Source organism: Rhinatrema bivittatum, chromosome 1 (genome assembly GCF_901001135.1).
Source record: "Rhinatrema bivittatum chromosome 1, aRhiBiv1.1, whole genome shotgun sequence".
NCBI lineage: Eukaryota > Metazoa > Chordata > Amphibia > Gymnophiona > Rhinatrematidae > Rhinatrema > Rhinatrema bivittatum.
Window position 1 is genome coordinate 304,927,831 of NC_042615.1, and position 24,842 is coordinate 304,952,672.

At 43.9% G+C, this 24,842-nt stretch overlaps 1 protein-coding gene across 1 annotated transcript in view; it reads left to right on the top strand.

The window, feature by feature from the left end:
- Nucleotides 1-24,842, top strand: part of CENPE (centromere protein E) — a 691,519-nt gene that overhangs the window by 531,731 nt on the left and 134,946 nt on the right. The window contains 2 exon segments of the mRNA XM_029608709.1: nt 6,434-6,649; nt 15,250-15,471. Of these exon segments, the coding sequence (XP_029464569.1) occupies nt 6,434-6,649; nt 15,250-15,471 (438 nt within the window).

Genomic DNA, 24,842 nt, shown 5'->3' on the forward strand with positions numbered 1-24,842 from the left:
TCCTTAGGGACCACAACCAGTCTCTTCTCTCTCTCTCTCTCTCTCTTTCTCTCTCTCGCACACTCACGCACACCAGTCATACCCTCAGGACCAATTTCTGTCTCTCACACACCAATCATCTCCCCAACCAGTCTCTTTCTCTCTTTCTCTCTCACATACACAAGCACACACATACCAGTCATCTCCCTGATCAGTCTCTTTCACACATACACATGTCACCTCTCTGGCCAGTCTCTCTCAATCACACAATGTTCTCGCTCTCTCTTACTTACACACAGGCTTTCAATCACACACATGCCCTCTCTCACAGCCACAAGCCAGCCAAAAACATGCTCCATCTCTCTCACACACACACATTGACACACACAAGCATCCTCCCTGTCTCACATATACACCACACACATACAGAAGCATCCTCCCTGTCTCACATACACATTACACTCTCACAAAAGCACCTTGCTTTCAGACTTGTAGCATTTTTCACTTTTACTAAAAGTGAAAGTGATGCTCCCAACCATTACATAAGAAAACCACATTCCTATCAGAAGGAGAAATGACATCCTTCCTTCAGGTTCTGTCCTCCCAAGGGACAGCCACCCACACTGTACAGCTTCTCTTGTTTTACGCTTTCAGGCAATAAAGCAAGTGTCTTTCTTCAAGCTATCAGTCATATGATTATTCATGTGGGAGATATGGACCGAAAGACATCCTTAGTCAACTTCCCTTTTAAATGGGAAGATTCCAGTCTTAGTCATTTAAAAATATATATTTTCTAAAGGCTTAAAAAAAAAAATAGCAAAACCGTTTCAGATTGGAACTATTCTAGTCTTTATGCTTAAATTATGCTTCAAAAAAAACCCAAAGCCCACCTGGCATCAGTATCTTAAATTTGTGATTTTGCTGAGATGAACATTTTAAATACTTTAATTTTTTTTGCTTTAGTATTTGTCTCTACCCACTTTGTTAAATTTTATTTTCCAGAAGAGGGATGCTTAAAATTCAGTAATTTAATCTTTCATCCAACTTTTCAAAAGTTGCGCTACCAGTACAAAAGTTGAGATATATGTATTATCACATTTCATTTTTTTTTTAAACTGGCAGATTCCTTTCTCACATACATATTGCATACACACACACACACAGAAGCACCATTCCTTTCTCACATATACCGTATTTTTCGCTCCATAAGACGCACTTTTTTCCCCCCAAAGGTGGGGGGAAAATGTATGTGCGTCTTATGGAGCGAATATAAAAAAAAAACCAAACAAAAATCTAACAAACCCCCCCCCCCCCCCCCGACTCCCCCAAGACCTGCCGACTTAATTTCCTACAACCCCCCACCCTCCTGACCCCCCCAAGACCTGACAAACGTCCCTGGTGGTCCAGCGGGGGTCCGGGAATGATCTCCTGGGTGTGGGCCGTCGGCTGCCAGTAAACAAAATGGCGCCGACGGCCCTATGCCCTTCACTATGTCACTGAGACCAACCGCTGCTATTGGTCGGTCTCAGTGACATAGTGAGGGCATAGGGCCGTCGGCGCCATTTTGTTTACTGGCAGCCGACGGCCCTATGCCCACACTATGTCACTGAGACCGACCGCTGCTATTGGTTGGTCTCAGTGACATAGTGAGGGCATAGGGCCGTCGGCGCCATTTTGTTTACTGGCAGCCGACGGCTCACGCCCAGGAGATCGTTCCCGGACCGCTCCTGGACCCCCGCTGGACCACCAGGGACGTTTGGCAGGTCTTGGGGGGGTCAGGAGGGTGGGGGGTTGCAGGAAATTAATTCGGCAGGTCTTGGGGGGGTCAGGAGGGTGGGGGCTTACAGGAAATTAATTCGGCAGGTCTTGGGGGGTCAGGGGGGTGGAGGTTGTTAATTTAAAGGGTTGGGATGGGGGGGGGGGTTTGGGGGTTCCCAGAGAAAGAAAAGTTTTCTGATCTGGGGAGTGGACCGAAATGGCCCTCCCCAGACCCGAAAACAAAATGGGGAGAAAAAAAAAAAGCTATGCACTCCCCTAATTTGCTCCATAAGACGCCCAGACGCAGAGCCGGTTTAGCACAATTTTTTTTTTTTTTAATTTTCCCCCTCTGAATCCTAGGTGCGTCTTATGGTCAGGTGCGTCTTATGGAGCGAAAAATACGGTACATCACACACACAGAAAGAAGATCGGCGCAGCCGGTCTAGCTGATCACGTGGCCGAAAAAAGGAAGATCGGCGCAGCCAGAGACCAGGCGCCGAGACTTAAGGGACGCTGCAGCAGGCAGCCAGCCCCTGACCCGCCCTGCCTCCAACCCCAAGTGCCACCCTCCCGACGCCCCCTGGTGGTCCAGCGGAGGGCCCGAGAGCGATCTGCCGCTCCCGGGACCTCGGCTGCCACTAACCAAAATGGCGCCGGTGGCCTTCAGCCCTACCATGTGACAGGGGCTACCGGTGCCTGAGGACCATGAGGGGATTCTATATTTATAGTTATTTGACCTATATGAGTATAGTACCTTGAATACTGGTTGTTTTTCAAGTATTCGGGTGGTTTACTTTTGTCTTTCTATCTGAAGATAAAAATACCGAAGGTACATGTTTCTGCAGAATCTATTCTAATTTTTATATTTTCATACTCTGGTTATATAGAGGATTTTTTATTATATTGTTCAGAGTGGATCAGGAACCTTTTGGGTGGCTCTTATTCAGGTGGGGTGATGTCATTTCCTTTGTGGGAGTATTTCCACAAGGAAGTGTGGGGAAGTGGGTTTGGAGGGGTGGGGAAGGAGGGTGTTGTATAAGCTTGGTTAAACAATTTTATTTTTTGGGGGGGTCATGGGAGACTTTATTACTTTACGAAGCTATGGGTGACTTATCTGGAGAGAAGAGAGCTGTTGGCTCTGTAGGGATATTGTTTGTCAATTTGTTGTGGTTAATACTTTAAAATGGCGGGGTTAAAGATTTTCACTAAATGTGAAGGATTTAAATTCTTCCCTTAAAGTGAAGATTTAAAAAGGCAACAGGTCAAGGGGCAGATAATTTGTTTTGCCAAGAAACTCACCTCTGTAAAAGATATTAGAGATTGATATTGAATGCTTACACAACAATAGCTTGCATCCTCAGCAACCAAAAATAAATATGGTGAAGTGGGCGTTCTCTTGTCTAAAAATCTGATGGCTGATGTTAGATCTGTGATTAGAGATACAGAGATCGATATATAATAGTTAAAGTTGTTATACATGGGCATATGTTCACTTTGGTTAATATATATGCACCCAATATTTATTTATTTATTTATTATTTATTTTTAATTTTTATATACCGGAATTCCTGTATACAATACAAATCAGTCCGGTTTACAGTAAACGAAGAAATTGCCCCAGTCTGGGAGGTCAGACCTGGGTTGATTACATCGAACATTGAACATTGAAAAATAACAATGAAAAATAAAAAATAAAAATAACAATTAACAATTAAACATTAAACATTGAATGTTTTTGTGACCTAAATTAAATTAAATTAAAATAATTAAAAAGTTAAATATTGCATATATATATATATGTTGAATATTGTTAACTGTATAAAACAATAAATTAAAGGTTCAATCAGGATAAGGTGCTTAGTTGGATTCTGTAAATTGGAACGCTTGTCTGAAGAGCCAGGTTTTTAACTTTTTTTTGAACTCTGGCAGACTGGGTTCAAGGCGTAGGTCTGGGGGAGAGCATTCCAATGGTGTGGTCCTGCGGTTGAGAGTGCTCTTTTTCTTAGTAAAGATGTTGCTGGTAGGGCGAACAGTGTGCCTCTGTAGGCGCTTCTGATGGGTCTGGAGGATAGGTGTGGACGAAGTTGCGTTTGGAGAGATATAGGGGCGATGTTGTTTATTGATTTGTGAATAATGGTAAGGGTTTTAAAAAGGATTCTCTGTTTGATGGGTAGCCAGTGGAGGTTGCTCAGGATAGGGGAGATATGTTCTTTTTTATTGGTGTTTGTTAGGATTCTGGCGGCGGCGTTCTGTACCATCTGAAGGGGTTTGATACTGTTAGCGGGGAGGCCAAGCAGGATTGCGTTGCAGTAGTCGAGTTTTGAAAAAATGATGGATTGTAGGACAAGGCGAAAATCATTAAAGTGAAGGAGAGGTTTTAACTTTTTGAGGACTTGTAATTTATAGAAACAGTCTTTGGTGGTGGTATTTATAATTTTTTTTAAGTTAAGATGATTGTCAAGCCATGCTCCTAGATCTCTGACGTCTGAAGAGAGATCAATATTTAATGAGGTGGATTGATAAAGGTAAGGTGAGTTGATGTGTGGGACGTGTGAGATAAGTAGCATCTCTGTTTTGCTGGAGTTTAAAATCAAGTTAAGGTTGGAGAGTAGTTGTTTAATTGGTTGTAAACAGTCCTCCCAGAAGGATAAAGTTTTTTGAATAGATTCTGAGATGGGTAAGAGGATCTGGATGTCGTCTGCGTAGATTTTTTTTTGCACAAGGGGGGGGGCATTTGAATCTTTCTAAGGTGTTATCTTTCTGGGTGGAAGACTACTTGGTTATTGGGGGGGATTTTAATCTCATACTCTATCCTTATTTAGATAATTCAGGTGGATCACATTTGAAAAACAAACATTACAGATTGTGTTTAAGAGTTTAATTACAAATTGGGGTTTGGTAGATGTGTGGAGACTGAGATTATTCTTTCTTTTCTAGACCATATTCTAGAAAAGAATCTTGGGATGTGTGGAATCTTGGGATTATTCTTTCTTTTCTAGACCATATTCTACATATTCTAAATTGGATTATTTTTTAGTAGATAAATCTTTATTTTCTCATATATCTGATGCTTGTATAGGCCATTTAACTTGGTCTAATCATACCCCAGTATGGGTCACTCTAGGCTTTCCTGACAAACAGATGAGTCTGGAGGCTGAATGATAGCCTTAATGATCAGGGCTTTGTAGACCAACTTCTGGAAGATATTCAAGAATACTCACAATTTAATAATGGGGAAGTGTCCTGTGTTACTTTGTGGAATTGTTTGAAAACAGTATTTAGGGAAAAAACAATTTACGTGCTCTTGTTAAACACGAGAAGGAATTGCTTAAACATTCTCAGGCGGATAGCTCAGAGGAGGCGTAAAAGAGCTCCAGATCCAAGTGTACTAAAGAGGGTCATGTCTCTTAGATCGGATCTGAATATGTTACATTATGTAATCCTGTCTGGCATATGTGAGCTGCTCTTCATTCTGTCTTAATCTGTCACCTTATTTTTTTTATGTTTTTCTTATATTATTCTTATGCTATTTTTTTGGTTATGTTTTTATGAGTCATACAATTCTCTCATTCTGCGTTCAATGTAACTTTTCTCTTTTTTCTCTTTTCTCTTCTCCCACCTCCTCCAGTAGCCTACTAGCTACAATTAATGTTAGTTCTCTTTTACCCTCGTTCAATGTAAACCAATATGGTATGATACCCATCATGAATGTCGGTATAAAAAAGGTTTAAATAAATAAATGGGGAAGGAGGGAGGGGGCTGGGAGGGATACTGGTATGGTTTGTTATGTGATTTTAACATCAAGAAGGATGTTAATTTCTATAGACTGCTGGCGGGCATGTATTTGTACTAGGACACATATGATCTTATGGATGTCATACATCTATCTTTGCAGTTGTTCTTGTGTATTATGTAAAAGTTAAAATCTCAATTAAAAAAAAAAAAGATTTAACACTGGTATAAAATTTTGGTTTTAAGATGTTGAGAGGTTTAAATTTTATTTTTCATTGCTGTTAACAAACTGTCAAAGTAAAAGCACTTTTCTTAAATTATAAAAAAAATTAAGCAAATGGAAAGTTTTATAGTTTTAAAAGCTTAAATAGAAAGTAGTTAAAGCTTAATAGACTTAGTTTTTGGGTACTTGCCAGGTTCTTATGGCCTGGATTGGCCACTGGTTGGAAACAGGATGCTGGGCTTGATGGACCCTTGGTCTGACCCAGTATGGCATTTTCTTATGTTCTTATGTTAATCTAAGTTTTAGCAGAAGTATACTGGCTATACTAGTTCTATATGTGACACGTCAGGGATGTCATAAGAAAAAATGTCTCCAACTGCTGAATGAAGAGATTCAACCCATATGTTCCTCACTACTGTAGCAGAAGGAAAGTACAGGAAACTAATAGGAAAGACATAATTTCTCCATTCTGATTTCATTGAAAAAAATCCAAGAGCTTGAAATACGATGTTAACATAACAGTAACAAAAATATTGAGTATTCAAAACAAAAGTAAATGAATGAGTGGACACCTGTTAGTGAAGACCCAGGGGCCAACTATTAAGTATAGGGTGGGGGTTTTTTCTTATTTACAGTACAAAAGTTCAGTTTTAAATATTTGGCAATGAAATGACAATTTTATTGTATATCAAGGCTGCTTTCAATGCTTTAATATTGGATTTTTAATATGTTTAAAAATAGGAACTCATGGAGAAATTCTCTTATGTTGATACTCAACACAGCAGTTGTTTGAACAGAATCTCTAGTGAGTTGGGCAAAGAAGTGGAGTGTCAGAAGGAGCTGATGGCTAAGGCAAATGAGTTTTTCTCTGCTACACTGTTGATGCCATTTACAAAACTACAGAATGAAAATCTGAAATTAAACACCCAATTCCAGACTCTCCTCCATAAATTTAAGGTATGAACTGTAGAAAATTCAATGCTTGCAAGAATACTGCTGACTAAATAGATGTCAACTTGTGCCTCTCAGCTGATCACAATTTTGGCAGAGATGGACAGGGTCTTGCATTCCACATTTATTTTTTTCAGCACAATTCATCTGAGCACAGGACTGTGAGCTAGCTGCAGTCCTTGGTGGGGTGTGTTTGGCAGAATACTATAACTACAGGCTGGCTCACAAGCTCTTACTCAGTGCAATCATACCAACAATATATCAGAATATAATGACCTGCATATCTGCCAAGGTGCTGATCAGCTAGCATGAGGAAGCAGCAGAAAGAGCATGAGTGGGAGGGTAAAACAAGGTTGGGAGAGGTGGAACGGTCTGTCTAGTTTGTCTAATATTCTAGAGTTCTGTTGCTAGGAGATTTCTCTTCCTTTTCCTACTTGCCGCAAAAATGAACAGAAACTATATTGTCATGCTTCAAATGGGTTGTGGCAAGAGACCAAAATCTGACTACCTGTTACGTGCAAATACAGCAATGTATTTGGGAATTTCAGTCCTATTATAAAATAGTGACTCTAAAATTGTATGCTGACATTTAAAATGGTCATGACGGACTGGTTGCTGTTTGTGCTGTTCGTGTTGATGGTTATATCCAAAAGATCTGCAGATAGAAGAAACAGAACTGGAGTACATTAGAAACTGGCTCACTGGGAGTTATCAATACAGTTGTTTCAATCTATATGCACTAGTTGTAATACCACAGAAGAAAAAAGTAAAACAGGAAATGTAAGCAGAATACACCGGAAAGCCCCCCAAAATATAACTTGTTCTTTAAAAGTAAAAATGCATATATATTTTTTAAAACTTGCCTCTTACTTCATGATACGAAAGTAAAACTTTGCATTTTGAAGTTGAGCTTTGCACTCTTAATATTGCAGGGTGGCAAGCAAACACTCTAATTTATATTTTATATTTATTGTAAGGCTGAAAACTTGTTTTACTCTGGATTTCCAGGGACTTGTGATTGTCATGTTGACTGGGTGTTCACAGAAATGAGGTACAGGATGTTCATATGCTTATGTCTGTAAAAGATTTATGCCCCTTCTAATATAATTTTCCTAGTGTGTAGCCAGATGGACTCAGAACCAGTCCTGAGTCCATCTGGCTCTTTTGCTAGCAGATGGGAGACTGAGTCAGATTTCAAATCTGACATCACCCTAGACATACCCCTGCAGTAACCTCAGCTCTTCAGTATCTCTCAGCCTCCTAACAGATGCAGACAATATCCCACACACTAGAATAGTATTAAGAATTACAGAAACATTTTTACCTTAAAGATCGAGCCCCACTCCCCTGCGGTGATACCTAAGGGTCCCTCCCCAGTTGAAAATTCCTGGGGTGATTTCAGATATCCCTCAGAGGTGTGCCTTGGTTCGGTAGCCGGTTTCCGGCATGGACTTAGCCCCCAGAGTGGCTGAAAGGCAGCAGGTGCAGAACCGAGCGCGGTGGTGAAGGTAAAGCCCTCTCCCCCCGCAGCTGGAGACCGTCCCGGCACACAATTGGTAAGCACCGAGACCAGGTAAGCAGAAAACTTTAAATTCAGGTCTCCGGGGCTCAGATTGCCATACCGATTCCTTCTTTCCTTCTGGCTAGGTAAAAAGGGAGCACCGATGGGGTTGAGCAGCCTTGGATGGGCTAGACCCCGATCTGGTGCAGGGGTCCACACATATGGAGACCCTCAGAGGCGCCATCTTCCCTTCTCAACCAGCGGTACACGCAGGGCAGGCCGGACAGCCAATGCACCCAACTTGTGCGCATCCAAAATAGACGCGCTCATAACCACATGCACAACTGAACGCATAACTACACGCACAGCCGCAAACACATTACCTGTGCGCCTAGACATAGAGGCAATGGCACAGACGTCCAAGAAGCCCAGAAGGTACTCTCTTTGCACAGCCTGCCACATCAGAGCCGCGCAACCTGAATTGGAGTCCTGCCTATGTCAGCATTGCGAAGAAGCCCTGGGGGGGACCAAAGCCTGGTCCTTCAGTGTCTGAGGATGGGTCCGGAACCACTACTAAGCCTGATACTTCACTTTCAATGCATATACAGCAAAGTTCTCTGATTCAACGGCAGGGGAGAAGAAAAACTGATACTTCACACATCCAGCAGAGCTCTCTGCTTCAACAGCAGGGGAGAAGAAAAGAGGGTTCGCACTCACAAAGCGGGGAGAAGCTTGCTTGTTACGGCGGTTACTACCCCAAACCAAATGTGCCTGATACTTCACTTTCGATGCACATCCAGCATGGCTCTCTGCTTCAACGGCATGGGAGAAGACTTATACGTCACACATATCCAGCATAGCTCCCTGCTTCAACAGCAGGGGAGAAGAAAAAAAACCAATAAGGGCTAATAACATAGTCTGGGTAAAACAAATAAGCATGGGTGCAGCTTGCTTATTGCGGCGGCTACTACCCCTAACGAATCAAGCTAGATATTTCACTTGGATGCAGCTCCATCACTGCTCTCTACATTAAAGGTGGGGGTGGAAGGGAAATAGAACCAAGAGCTAAGAGAAACAGATAAGTATGAGAGAAAATATGTGTGAAGCTTGCTGGGCAGACTAGATGGGCCATTTGGTCTTCTTCTGCCGTCATTTCTATGTTTCTATACGATAGCACCCCGGATCTATGCAACTCTGAAATGGCTTCTCCACAAGAGGGAACCTCAGGGGTCCCTACTCCGACTCCCCCTGGGATTAACATGGACCCAGGGACCTTCTCCTGGTTATAATTTTTCCAAGGGCTGCAAGCCTTTGTTCAGGCGCCATCAGCCCCGGCTGCGACCCGGGTTCAACCTCTGTCAGAAGCACAAGATCCTCCCGGCCCGGCAAGTAAGCCTCGAAACATGCCTCGCCTAACCAAGAATTTCCCTGACAGGGACCCAGATACCTCAGATGATGATGGCGGCTCCCTGGAAGAAGGAGAAATCGCGTCAGGCCTGGAACCATACCAAACCATGCTTCGCTTCTTCCACAGGGATGAATTACCAGCCCTTGTTTCCCAGACTCTAAACACTCTGGGTATTCCAGGCACGGACCCTATGGAGAACCCCATCTTGGTGTCCCTTCATAAAGCCTCGTGCTACTTCCCAATGATGGACGTCATCCAGGAACTGATTGACCTGGAGTGGGATGCCCCGGAGGCTAATTTTAAAGGAGGTCGGGCCTTGGAAGCCTTATACTCTCTGGAACCAGCGACCAAGGAATGCCTGTGTTTTCTGAAAGTGGACGCCATGGTCTGTGCCGTCTCAAAGCAAAAAATAATCCCATTGAGGAAGGGGCTGTATTGAAGGATACTCAGGATAGACGATTAGAATCCATCCTTAAGCAAGCCTTCGACGCAACAGCAATGACACTGCAGATTGCTTCCTGTAGCGCAATGGTGGCACATTCCTGTTTGCCCCTCTCGAGGGAGGCAAAAAACTCAGAAATATATACCAGTGAAACGATGGAACCTGCAGGAGCCTTTCTGACGGATGCAAGCTCAGATCTAGTGCAGATCTCAGCCAGAGGAGTAGCCTCGGTAGTGGCGGCCAGAAGATAGTTATGGCTGCAGAACTGGTCTCCTGATGCAACTTCCAAAGCGAACCTCACAAGGATGACCTTTAAAGGATCTCTTATTCCGAAGCAAATTGGAGGTTAGCCAGCAAGTGGGGCGAATCTCCAGTTCCTCGGCTACCGGAGGACAGGGGTAAAAGATCCCAGCGCCCCTCCCCCAGAAGAACTAGGGGCAGAGGCTCTCAATGCTTTCGTCCCCTCAGGAACTCACAGTTCCAGGCACCTCATCCCTCAGGAAGGTCTCAGCCCTTTCGGAACTGACAACCAAGAGAGGAACAGGCCGAGGGGCAGGCTCCAGCCGTACTCCCCAATGAGAATAGGATGACCCATCCACGGGAAGAGGAAATAGGGGGTCGACTTTCCCTCTTCTATCAATGATAGGTCGAGATCACATCAGACAAATGGTTACTAAACATCATTCGAGAAGGTTACTCTCTGGAGTTCCGCAGCATCCCTCGGGACATATTTATGATGGCACCCTGCCACTCCCACACCAGTGGAAGCCACTCTAGCAAGACCATTCAGTCTGAAGGCAATAACTTTGGTTCCTATGCCTCAACAAAATACGGGGCGCTATTCCATCTATTTTATTGTTCCCAAGAAAGAAGCATCAATCCAACCCATCTTGGATCTCAAGAACATCAAGCATCATCTGCGGATACTACACTTACGCATCGAGACTCTTTGCTCCGTAATAATGGCAGTACAACCAGTAGAAGGTTGTACCCATCTTACATACCACAAGACTGTCCCTCAGCAATCGAATCTTAAAAACCACAAAAGAGTTCAAATAGGGGAGAAACAATTTAAATGTTCTGAATGTGACAAATGTTTCACACGGCGTAACAACCTTAAAATTCATACAAGATTTCACGCCAGTGAGAAACCATTTAAATGTTCTGAATGTGACGAAAGTTTTATTCAGAAATCTTATCTTAAAAAGCGCAACAAAATGCACACTGGTGAGAAACCATTTAGATGTTCTGAATGTGATAAATGTTTAGTTTAAAGACCTCTTTAAAGCAACACACGAATCCACACTGGCGAGAAACCATTTAAATGTTCTAAATGTGATAAATGTTTCGCTCAAAGATCCCATCTTAAAAACCACAAAACCATGCACACTAACCCCTTAGCCCATACACTCTCCCCCCTCCTTTCTCCCCTCGTCTTCCCCTAAGTAAAGACTCCAAAATACAGTGCTTCCTCCCCACAAGCAAACACTCCTAAATATGTTATTAGTTCCCCCCCCCCCTTTTCCCCTCACTGCCTTCAATGGTCTGATACCTACCAGCCCACTTGTACATATATTGTCTATTGCTAATTTATATTCTTCGAATGTTGCTATCAAATTTCTCTTTCCCTATCCTTCCTACTGCTGTCCTCTCTCCTCCTTCATTACTGCTCCCCCTTCCCCATCCCTGTTTATTGTATTTCACTCTCTTGTTAATTTCATTACAATGTAAACCGGCATGATGTTCCGACGAATGTCGGTATATAAAATCAACAAATAAATAAATGAGTTCCTAACCTCCCTGGACCTCTCCAAAGCCTACCTTCACATTCCAGTCCAAGATCACCAGCATTTCCTACGCTTGGCAATCCTGGGTCACCATTACCAGTTCCAAGCACAACCCTTCGGCCTAGCGACCGCCCCCAGAACATTCTCCAAAATTATGGTGGTCGTGGCGGCAACACTGAGGAAGGAAGGGATCCTGGTATACCCTTTCTTGGAACACTGGCTGATCAAGGCAATGTCTTCGGAAGAGAGCCGGCAGGTGACCAACAGAGTCAAGAACCTACTGCAGGAGCTCGGTTGGGTTGTGAACACGGTCAAGAGCAGTCTACAGCACTTTCAGTCTCTAGAGTACCTGGGGGCCCGTTTCAACACCAAACAGAACAAAGCCTTCCTTCCTCCCCCGGAAAAGGAAGCTGATGGAACAATTATGACGATTGATGACCAATGCATGCCCCAAGGTATGGGACTATGTTCAAGTCCTCAGGCTTATGGCATCAACCCTGGAGGTCGTTCCATTGGCAAGGGCTAACATGTGACCACTCCTGTGCTCCTTACTGTCACACTGTAACCCACCGTCACAGGACTACTCAATTCGCTTCCAACTACCAGCAGAGGTATGTTCTCAGCTTCAGTGGTGGCTACAGGAAGACCACCTAAGCAGAGGAGTAAGCCTATCCCCACCGAATTGGATCATGCTCACCACGGATTCAAGCCTGCAAGGGTGGGGGAAGCCCACTGTCAGGAACTGACGGCCCAGGGACAATGGAGCAAGGAAGAGGCGGGATGGAACATAAACCGCCTGGAAGCTCGAGCAGTCAGACTAGCGTGCCTGTAATTCAGCTTCAGACTTCGGGGCAAAGTGATTCGAGTAATGTTGGACAAATCTACAACGGTTGCCTACATTAACCGCCAGGGAGGAACCAGGAGCCAGCAGGTGTCTCTGGAGATAGACCCTCTCATGGCATGGGCGGATATGAACCTACAAGAGATCTCGGCCTCCCACATTGCAGGAAAAGACAACATCTCAGCAGACTTCTTCAGCAGAGAGAGCCTGGGTCTGGGGGAATGGACGCTGTCTACCACAGCCTTCCAACTGATAGTAAATCGTTGGGGCCTCCCACCCATGGATCTACTGGCCACCTCTCTCTGCCCAAGTCCCCAGGTTCTTCAGCCGCAGACGAGAGCCAAACTCCCAAGGGAATCAACGCTCTCGTGAAGACTTACTGTACGCCTTCCCCCCCCACCCCCCACCCCCCCAATGCCCCTACTGGGCAAGGTCATCCGCAAGATAGAACACCACAGGGGACTAGTTCTACTAGTGGGCCCCAGATTGGCCAAGACGCCCATGGTTCGCAGACATGCAAAGACTCCTTGTGGGTAGCCCTCTGTGCCTACCTCCTCACAGTGACCTTCTCCGACAGGGCCCGATTCTTTGCGAAGATCCATCTCTATTCTCTGTTACGGTCTGGCCCTTGAGAGGACTCGCCTGAAGAAGCGCGGTTACTCGAAGGCCGTGATTGACACCCTGCTCCGCGCACGCAAGTTCTCAACATCTTTGGCATACACATGCATCTGAAGAATATTCGAAGCCTGGTGCGAGGACTGCGGGATACTCCCACGGATGGACAAGATCCCCATGATTCTGGAGTTCCTACAGGATGGTATGAAGAAGGTGGTGTCACTCAACTCCTTCAAGGTCCAAGTAGCCGTCCTCTCCTGCTTCAGACCCGAAGTGCTCGGTATCAGTCTATCAGCTCATCCGGATTTGACCAGTTTCCTAAAAGGGGTTAAGCAACTTCGGCCACTCCTAAAGTGGCCGGAGCCCCTATGGCTCCTCAATCTGGTATTAGACTTCCAAGCGGGGGCTTTCTTCCTCTTAACTTTGAAGACTGTATTCCTGGTGGCAATATGTTCAGCTCATCGCATCTCCGAACTACAGGCACTATCCTGTCAGGAACCATTCCTTAGGTTAACTCCTGGAACCATACAGCTGTGCACCGTCCCCCCCTCCTTCCTACCGAAAGTGGTTTCCGAGTTTCATTTGAACCAAGCAATCTCCCTGTCTCTGGATGAACATAAGGATGTGGAAGTCTCACGCCTTCTTCGCCATCTAAATATCGGCAGACTCCTGGTGCGATACCTGGAAAGATCATAAATGGTACGCAAAACGGATCGCTTGTTCGTTCTACACAGCGAGAAGAAGCAAGGAGAAGCAGCCTCGTGGGCGGCCATAGCCTGCTGGATCAAGGAAGTAATCAAGGCAGCCTACATAGAGGCAGGAAAGCCCTTTCCACTGCAGGTTAAGGCTCATTCTACCAGGGCCCAGGCAGTATCTTGGGCAGAAGCCAAGCTGCTGACGCCCGCCGAGATCTGTCGGTTGGCAATGTGGTCCTCTCTACAAACCACCTACAGGTTCTACCGCCTGGACATTCAGGCCTGAGAAGTTGCAGCCTTCACAAGGGCAGTACTACATAGGCCACAGGCAGCCTCCTGCCCTGTCTGGAAGTAGCTTTTGTACATCCTATTGGTCCTGAGTCCATCTGGCTACACGCTAGGAAATGGAGAAATTACTTACCTGATAATTTCGTTTTCCTTAGTGTAGACAGACGGACTCAGCATCCCACCCATGGCTGCCCCAGAGAAGGAGGACTTCTGAAAGCGAACCTCGAGCAAGTACAGGTACACAGTTGTCCGGTGTTGGCATTAATTGGTTGAGTGCACTGGCTGTCTCCAGTTTTTTAAATCAGTTGAATCAGTTCAATCAAGTTTAATCAGTTTTAATCAAGTTATTTAAGCAAAGATATATCCACAATGGTTTTTCGAGGAGGATACTGAGGGGCTGAGGTTACTGCAGGGGTATATCTAGGGTGACGTCAGCTTTGAAATCTGACTCAGTCTCCCATCTGCTAGCAGAAGAGGACATAACCCACTGGGTCTAAGTCCATCTGTCTACACTAAGGAAAATTAAATTATCAGGTAAGTAATTTCTCCACTAAACATGTTTCGGAACATATCTGATATCTAACAGATGCCAGTTGCTGTTAAAATTCTCATGGCTGCTGCCTATATGCTCCAACTTTGACTAGGTCAGACCGTTCTGTTTACTCAATTTTACTTAGATTCCTGAAGGAGCTTTTGTGCCTGTTTTTCCATTAAGTAATCACCTTTACCCTTTCTGGAACCCAAGGAATCTTGGATAAAAAGCACTGTATAAAACTAAACTGTGTACAGTTAAATCTGAAAATTGCATGTTAAATATTACTACAACCAATATTTTGTATTCTATAATATAGTTTGTTAAAACAAAGGATCTGATGCGTTAAGGTCTTTTCTCACAAAAAATAATAAAACCTTAGTAAATCAGGCCCTACAACAGTACTTCATAGCAAGCTACATTTTCATGTTATTGTCCATGCAGCTTTTTTTCTAATTCCTTTGTTGACTGTCTCTCTATTTTGGTTCCCTTGATAGTTTGTTTGTAAAACTTTTTCACTGAAAGAGGAACACTGCAGCCTAGTAAAAGATTATGAGAAAGATCTGGCAGATGAGAAACAAACACAAGATGAGCTGTTGCTTCAAATCAAGAACATAAAGAATCATGGTACCTTGTCTGAAGCAGCTTCTCAAAAATACAGGAGTGATGAATTGGCATCATTAAAAGTATCTCTTCAAAAGAAAGAGGAGTTCATACAGGTAAGTTCTAAAATGCTGACTTCAAAAGGGTTTGTTGAAATCAATTTCGGATCCCAATGTGCATAAAACAATTGAGTTGATTTCTTTATCAAATTTCAGCAAACCTCCAAACCAAATGACCATCTGATATGATCTCTACCAAAATGCATCTGCAATATCTAAACAGTCCTTCTGCACAATTGTCGTGGTAATTTGAAAAACTAACACAAATGTCTGTATAGAATATCTGCAGCTCCTACTTGATTGAAAATGACTCCATTGCTAAACGTCTTGTACATTTCACTGTCATCCCTGTATTGTTTTGCCTATCAATTAAACCACAGGTGTGCATACTACATAAAGCTAAGTTGCTCATCTGTAGAAGTTCTCCATAGACAGCAGGATAGATCAGCCATGCAAATAAACAAAGCCAGTCTTTGGGTAGGACAAGCTGAGCAGTTGCTCGGGCACAGTGAGACAAGGGCTGCCCCAGGTGCTGCCAGAATCACCTATGTGGGTTATCAGTCATGTGTGATGGCAGTGATTATAGGTGCCTAGTATAAGATGAGGAATGAGGAGGCTAAGCCTCCAAAAGGTCCGGTAGGCTGGGTTGGCCTCCATGCTTCCCCTGCCATGTGCATTGCTGGCAGGAGGAACCAATGCTTAATAGCAGGTCTGACTCCACAGTTATGCTGAGTCAATCTTGCTGTTTGAGTTGCAAGCCTATGGGATTTCAGTTCAAATCAGAAGACTGGCCCTAATCAGCTGATGTGCTATTAAATGCCACTGCCGCCACTTAAAGGGGCCCAAAGAAGATTTGGAGGATATGGTTTTGGGAACAGGGGAAGGAAATTGCCCCTGATTCTTGATATTTTCATAGAGCAGGAGGTTTGTTTTTCCCGTAGATAGCAGGATGAATTAACCATGCTGTCACGGGAACTGTCAATCAGGCCCGGGAGGCGGAGCTTCCAAAGCGATGTCAGAGCTTTGCTCTAAGGCTGCGCGTGGTTTCCCGTGCTCGGATCAACTCTCCTCAGTCTGTTTTATCCGCGCATGGGATCGCACGCAGAGCTCCAGACCTCCTCAGTTTGTTAAAAAAAAAAAAAAACCCACCGATGAGCAAACTTGCTTTTTTTTGTTGTTCAGTTTTTGCAGTTTCAAATATCCATCTTTGAGTTGATGACCGCTGAGGTATACTTCTGTTCCCTGTATGTACCCGGATCAGCCCAGACTGCTGGGTTATGCCTCCCTTTCAGCAAATGGAGACTTAGAAAACCTTGGACATCCCTGTAAGTAAGATGCGCCACCTGCAGCCCCTTCAGTATTTCTCTGTCTCCAGCAGATGAAGGTGGCAGAAACTGCAGTCCTGGCTAACTGATTCTAAACAAGGGGGAAAAAAAAGTTGCAGTGACAGGAGTCCTTTAAATTTGTTTGGCTGAAACAGTTTAAAAAAAAAAAAAATAGGAGCTGGGCCTCCCGAAGAACAGAATCATTTCTCCTCGGTGGTAGGCCTACCAAGTGCTTTCCCCTTCACTCCAGTGTACCAGGAGCAGCAGCCAGTGAGTGGAGGGGATTTACCAGTGGGCTGGTCCCTCCCCCCGGCCCAGAGACAACCGTGGGTTGTGCTCTGGTGAGGCCAATGCGAATTAAAAAAAAAATAAAAATAGAATTGAAATGCGTTGTTTTTTGCAGTTGCACTGCTCTTATTCGGCCTCCTGGGCTCCGGGGTTTATTTTCATGACCACCCCTCGTTCAGCGGCATGCAAATCCTGTGGGTAGCCGGCAGCATGGCTCTCCAGCGATAGCCTCTGCTCCCGGTGTCTTCCCGGGGATGAGGACCCATCAGCGGGGGAGGCAGGCACATTGGTCCCGTGGTGCGGGCGCCCCGAAGCTGCCTCGAGGTACTCAGCCTGCCCCGCTCCCGCGGAACCTCTCCGGGTTCAAGTGGCGGCGTTAGGATGTTTACATGGAAAGGTGGACCGTGTGTCCATAGCAGCTCATCAGGATGTGGTTCATTTCCTTCGGGGTGCTAAGCATTTGCATTCACCACGTCGAGCTGTGTATCCATCGTGGAGTTTGAATTTGGTCCTTATGACATTGTGTGAACCTCCTTTTGAACCGCTCAAGTGCATCACTCTGAAGGACCTTACGCTCAAATCAGTGTTTTTGTTAGCTAACTGCTCGGTTCGGAGAATTTCAGAAATTCAGGCTCTATCTTGTCGCGAACCTTTTTTTAGGTTTTCCGATTTTGGTGTTTCTCTTAGAACCGTGCCATCCTTTCTGCCTAAGGTTGTATTTGCTTTTCACATGAACCAGTCCGTTGAGTTGCCTTTGTTCCCAGATTTAGATCAGAATTCTCCACATGCTCGTGAATTGAAGCATTTGGATGTCAGGCGGGCGCTGATGTGTTACTGTCAGAAAGGAGGACGGCCTGGAGACGCCGCAGCAGCTAGCCTTCCTTCAATCCCGAAGGGAGTGGACAACAACGTAAGGTGGGCGGAGCAGAGACGTCGGACAGCGACGGACACGACAGTTACTTGGAGGTCACTAATGATTTTCGCCTGTCGGATCTCCTTTTTGTCTTGTGGAGCGGTCTCAGGAAAGGGCATAAAGCTTCCAAGGCGGTGGTTGAAGGATGCTATTGCTTCAGCATACATATGTCACGGGCGAGCAGTTCCAGAGGGTCTTAAGACTCATTCGCTCTGCTCTTAGCGTCCTGGCAGAAAGTCAGTTGATTTCCTCTCAGGAGATCTATAGGGCGGCAACCTGGAAATCTTTGCATACCTTTGCTCAGCATTACCGTTTGGATGTTCGGGCTCCCAACTTGGAGAGTTTTGGCAGCGGTGTACTTCGAGCAGGGCTTTCTAGGTCCCACCCCATGTAAGGCGGCTTGGGTACATCCCAGCAGTCTGGGCTGATCCGGGTACGTAAAGGGAAAGGAAAATTGGTTCTTACCTGGTAATTTTCGTTCCTGTAGTACCACGGATCAGCTCAATCGCCCGCCCAGTTTTTTGATTCCGCTCGACAGATTATTGGGTTTTTTCCTGTCATACTATAACAGGATGAAGATTACACATTTTGTACGTAGTTGAGTCTCCTAAATTTGGTTTAACCATTTAAATTTTTGGATTCATGTTACCACTTGAATTCTGCTTTGATATTGTTTATACTGAAGGGGCTGCAGGTGGCGCATCCTACTTACAGGGATGTCCTAGTTTTTCTCTGTCTCCATGTGCTGGAAGGGAGGCATAACCCAGCAATCTGGGCTGATCCATGGTTCTACAGGAACGAAAATTAGAAGGTAAGAACCAATTTTCCTATAAGATTCCCAGCCTTTGGCTAATAGTTCAGCTTGTTGTTACTATATAAACCACCATCTGCTATAAGAAAACCGGTCTTTCCCTTCTTATTTCATATAACAGAAAAATAGCAATATTAGACAATAAAAGTGAGAGAGTCGGCTGGACAGAGGAAACCAGGACTTCTGCTAGGAATCAGCAGAATTCAAAGAGAAATGGAAAAAAAATAAAATTACATGACCTACTTAAAAAAAATTAACTACTGTCTATATAAAAAAGGAATATATAAAAATTAGACCAAAAAGAAATACATGCTGAGCCTTAACTTAGATTCAGAGCATCTACCGCTGGTGGCCTGCTCTCCCTCCTCCTGCTGTAGAAGTCAGATTCCTGGGCATTCTTGCAAGAAGCCATCAGATCCATCACCGGGTCTCCCCATTTGTCCACCATCAACGAAAATGCTTTCTTTGTGAGGGACCATTCCACTGGGTTTAAGGTATTTTGACTGAGAAAATCTGCCTTCACTTTCTCTATTTCTACTGTGTGAGAAGCAGAAAGCCTTCAGATGCTCCTCTGCTCATTGTATCAAAAGAGAAACTTCTTGAGCCACCTGCCATCTCTTGGTTCTGTCTTGCCCATTCACAAAGGATATTGCTCTCATATTGTCAAATAAGATATACACTTCTTACCCCCTCCAGAAGTAAGGCAACTTGCAAAAGTGCCAACCTGAGGGATGGAGTGAGAGAATGCCTGGAGAGAGGGAAAGTAACAAAGGGAAGAGAATGCTAGGAGGGAGTGCAAGAGTGAGCAGAAGAGGAAGTAAGGATAGAATGAAGGAGAGATTGCCTGAAGGGATGGAGAGGTAAGAGAATGGATAGAGGGAAGAAAAATGGAGAATGCCTGGAGGGATATTTATTTATTTTATTTATTTAAAGCTTTTATATACCGGTGTTCATATGTACATCACATCAGTTTACAGTTAACAAAAAGCAAAAATTAAAAGAGAAAGGAGTAGCAGTTACATTGAACAATATAAACAGTTGCATAAAGCAATATAAAGAGAATAGTTAGACATTTAGTGTAATAGGTAACTAAGAAATTAGGTGGGGGAGCAATGAGAGTAAATAACAAGAAACAATAAAATAGGAACTATCTACAGGAGGATTGTAAATTGTATATAAGCAAATGGCGAGAGAGGAAATTAAGTAAAGGTCTGCTTGAAGAGCCATGTCTTTAATTTCTTTTTAAATTTCTGTGTGCAGGGCTCCAGTCCGTAGGTCAAGGGGCATCGAATTCCAGTGGGAGGGGCCAGCAATGGAAAGTGCTCTCACTCTGGTGGAGATAAGATGAGTGAATTTAGGTGCAGGGGTATGTAATGTTCTGGTGTAGACGGATTTGGTGGGTCTAGTCTGAGTTCAGAATTGTAGAGAGTTGTTTAACCAGTGTACATTTTGGTTATGCAGGGTTTTGTGTACTAAAGTGAGGGTCTTGTGGAGGATTCTGAATTGGATAGGGAGCCAGTGGAGGTCTTTAAGGATAGGAGTAATGTGATCATTTTTGCAAGTGTTAGTGAGGACAGTGGTATTCTGAAGCATTTGGAGGGGTTTGAGGGTGGAAGCAGAGAGGCCTAGTAGGAGGGAGTTGCAGTAATCGATTTTGGAGAAGATTAGAGCCTGGAGGACAGTGCAGAAGTCATTAAAATGGAGGAGGGGTCTGAGTTTTTTGAGAATATGCAGTTTGTAGTAGCAATCTTTCATAGTGGAGTTAATGAATTTTTTTAGGTTAAGTTGGCTGTCTAGTAAGACGCCAAGGTCTCTTACCTTGTGTAAGATATGGGGTGTGGGGTGATTTGAGTTGATGTCAGTGAGAGGATTATTGGTCTGGTTAAGAGATATATGAAGGAGTTCTGTTTTGGAGGTGTTCAAGGCGAGGTTAAGATTCGTTAGGAGGAGATTAATTGAAGATACAGTTTTCCCAGATTTGGAGGGATTTGGGGATAGATTCAGTGATGGGGATTATAATTTGGACGTCGTCCGTGTAGATGAAATGAGTGAGACCTAGATCAGATAGGAGTTGGCAGAAGGGCAACATGTAGATGTTGAAGAGGGTGGAGGATAGAGAGGAGCCTTGGGGTACGCCACGAGTTGATTTGATGGAAACAGATTCGCTGTTTCCTATTTTGACTTTATATTGTCGATTATCTAGGTAAGATTTAAACTATAGTAGGGCAGTGCCAGGTATGCCAATTTCCATTAGTCTGTTTAAAAGAATTTGGTGGCTGATAGTGTCAAAGGCAGAGGAGATATCGAGCATGGCTAGGATGTATGAGTTGCTATTGTCCAGATCTTTGAGAAGTGTGTCAGTGAGGGAGATAAGCATGGTTTCAGTGCTAAAGAATTTGCAGAATCCGAATTGTGAAGGGAAAAGGATGTGTTTCTCCAGGTGTTCAGAGAGTTGGGTGTTGACAACTTTCTCTAGGAGTTTTGCTAAGATGGGGAGATTGGAAATAGGTCAAAAATTGGCAGGTTCAGAAGGATCCAGGTTGGGTTTCTTTAAGATGGGTTTGACTATGACTTGTTTCAGCGTAGCAGGAACATTACCGTGTGTGAGGGATGAGTTGATTTCAGGTAAGGGTTTGGCTAGAATGTCTGAGATAGATTTAAGGGAATTAGGTGGGATGGGATCGGCTGGGTGAGATGCTGGTTTTATTTTTTTTATGAGGGATTCAGTTTCTGAAACAGAGCTGGTATCGAAGGAGTCACTGACAGTATTAGGGTTTTTTGGGATACTGCTAGTATTGGCATTGGGAGGGGGATAGGAGGAAGAAAGTCAGAATACCTGGAGGGGGAGAGAATGTATGTAGGAAGGGAAAGGGGGAAGAATGCCTAGAGTGAGATGGAGTGGATGTATGGAGGGGGAAGAAGAGTGAAAGAATGTCTGGAGAGAGAGAGAGAGAATGTATGGAGGAGAAGTGGGGGTGCCATCGACCATTTTCACCCAGAGCACCATTTGCTCTAGAGGTGGCCCTGGAAGTGGGAGACATCTCCTGATGGTGCCAAGGCAGAAAAAAGCACACTCATAAGAACATAAATGCTATGCTGGATCAGTCCAAAGTCCATAGAGCCCAGCATACTGTCTCCAACAGTGGTCAGTCTGGGTCACAAGTAGCTGGCAGATCCCAAATAGTTGATGTATTTTGCACCCAGAAATAAGCAATGACTTTCCCAAGTCTATCTGGCTAATAATTGTTTATGAACTTTTCTTTCAGGAACTTCTCCAACCTTCTTTTGAACCCCCACTATGTTAATTACTTTAACTATGTCCTCTGGCAACAGATTTCATAGCTTAATTAGGCACTGAGTAAAAAAATACTTCCTACAGTTCTGCTAGTTGCTATTTTCATGGGGTGTCCCCCTAGCCTTGTGTTTGTAAAGGCAAATAATCATTCCCTGTTTAGCTGTTGCACTCCACTCATTTTATAAATCTGTCATATCCCCTCTGTTTCAGAAACTGAATCCCTCATAAAAAAAATAAAACCAGCATCTCACCCAGCCGATCCCATCCCACCTAATTCCCTTAAATCTATCTCAGACATTCTAGCCAAACCCTTATCTGAAATCAACTCATCCCTCACACACGGTAATGTTCCTGCTACGCTGAAACAAGTCATAGTCAAACCCATCTTAAAGAAACCCAACCTGGATCCTTCTGAACCTGCCAATTTTTGACCTATTTCCAATCTCCCCATCTTAGCAAAACTCCTAGAGAAAGTTGTCAACACCCAACTCTCTGAACACCTGGAGAAACACATCCTTTTCCCTTCACAATTCGGATTCTGCAAATTCTTTAGCACTGAAACCATGCTTATCTCCCTCACTGACACACTTCTCAAAGATCTGGACAATAGCAACTCATACATCCTAGCCATGCTCGATATCTCCTCTGCCTTTGACACTATCAGCCACCAAATTCTTTTAAACAGACTAATGGAAATTGGCATACCTGGCACTGCCCTACTATAGTTTAAATCTTACCTAGATAATCGACAACATAAAGTCAAAATAGGAAACAGCAAATCTGTTTCCATCAAATCAAACCCTTATCTGAAATCAACTCATCAACTTCCCCCTCCATACATCCACTCCATCTCACTCTAGGCATTCTTCCCCCTTTCCCCCTAATTTGTTTACCCTTTCTCCATAAGGGAACTTTTCCATCCCATTTATCATTCTTTTTTCATCCTTGTCTGTACTTTTTCTGTCCACTATGCTTTTTTAAGCTGGGGCAACTAGAACTATACACTATATTCATGGTGTGATTGCACCATGGATCCATGCAAAGGCATGATATTCTGTTTTATTCTCTCTTCTTTCCAAATAATTCCTAACATTCTATTAGCTTTTCTGACCACCACTCTACACTGAGCCGAAGATTTAAAGGTATTGTCCAAAAGTAGTTGGAGGGAAAGTTGAAGGATTAAATACTCTTCAGAACTGCTTGGCCAAAATTGCTTTCTTGACGGGTAGCATTTTCCAGGCGGTAATGAGTAGTGAAAGCACGTATGGAAGACCAGCTGGCAGCTTTGCATATATCTTACGCTGGATGCAGAATGAAGATGATAAGGATGCTGCTGAAGTTATGACTTGGTTGGTTTTTATCTTAACATAAGTGCCATGCTGGGTCAGTCCAAGCTCAAACGAACTCAGCATTTTGTTTGACAGTGGCCAGCCCAGGCCACAAGAACACAAAAGATCTCCTCCCCCAATATTTAATCTGTTTTTTTGTATCTCACACCCAGGGGACAGCACTGGCTTTCCCAAGTCTAGCTGGCTATTTGTTTGTGGACCTTTCCTTCGGGAACATGTCCAATCCTCTTTTGACACCACCCCCCCCCCCTCCCCTTCTCTATTTAGTATACTTTCTGCAGGACCAGCTTGTGACTTAAGGGCTAAACCTTTTCTTCCTTACTGAACATTTAATGTATGAAGACAGTGATTGAAGCAGTGACTGTTTAAACAAGCTAATATCTTTCACCTTTCCTGCGCCAAAGATGGTGGCTGAGGTGCTATAGGTGGGTAACTATCCGAAATGGTAGCGTACCGGAAAAGGTGGTAGGAGATTTCACAGACAGTTGGAGAATTCCTGCTCAGCTATGTCTGATCAGGGGTGATGGACTTTGTGGGCTTTCTGCATTTGAGATAATTTGGACTATTTTTGAGTCTCAAATGTTATTGCTTATGGACTCTATTTTTGCTGCCTTTACTGTTATGCACCTTTAGTTTTTTTTAGCACAATGTTTTGAATAAATGATTCTTTTTGTATCCCATAAATAACTTATGGGAATATCGTGCTGGTTGTTCTTGCACAATGTTTTATTTGAATGATGTGGGGGGGGGCTTGGCTCTTTTCCCATATTGGTTAGTCACTAATGTCCCCCAGGAGCTGGTGGATCTACCAGGGTGGTTGGGAAGATCAAATACAGCATCTGCACTTACTCCCTAGGGCATCAAGGCACAGCCCATTATAATCTCATTACTAGACCAGAATGTATTGCAATGATGGCTAGAATATTATCCCTAAATGTAAAGGGTCTTAATGTATTTTGGAAACGTCAGCTTCTATTTGCAGAACTCACACAACATAAGACAGCCATTGCATTTCTTCAAGAGACTCACCTACAGAAAAAGTATGAATGCCTCCTTTTTCATAAAGATTATCCCCACCAGTTCTTTGCGGCCAGTTCAGTAGGTAATAAATACTTGGGTGCTACTATTTTGATCTCTAATTCTTTCACCCATGAAGTACATTTTCAGCTCCCTAATCTGAATGGTCGATACTTTTTATTAACACTCAGGGAGGGTAGTAATGTTGTGACTTTGGTTAATCTTTATTCTCCTAATTCCAACCAAGCCTCATTTCTTCAAATGTTAGATAGAGTTCTGCTTTCACATCTGGAAGGGCTGTTGATCATTGGGAGGAATTTTTTAATCTTACTAAAATTCCTGAACTAGATAATACACAAGGCTTACTCCCAGCTGCAGTAGGCAAGGGAAACTGCTTGGTTCCCTGATTTCTCAATGGAATGTTGTGGAC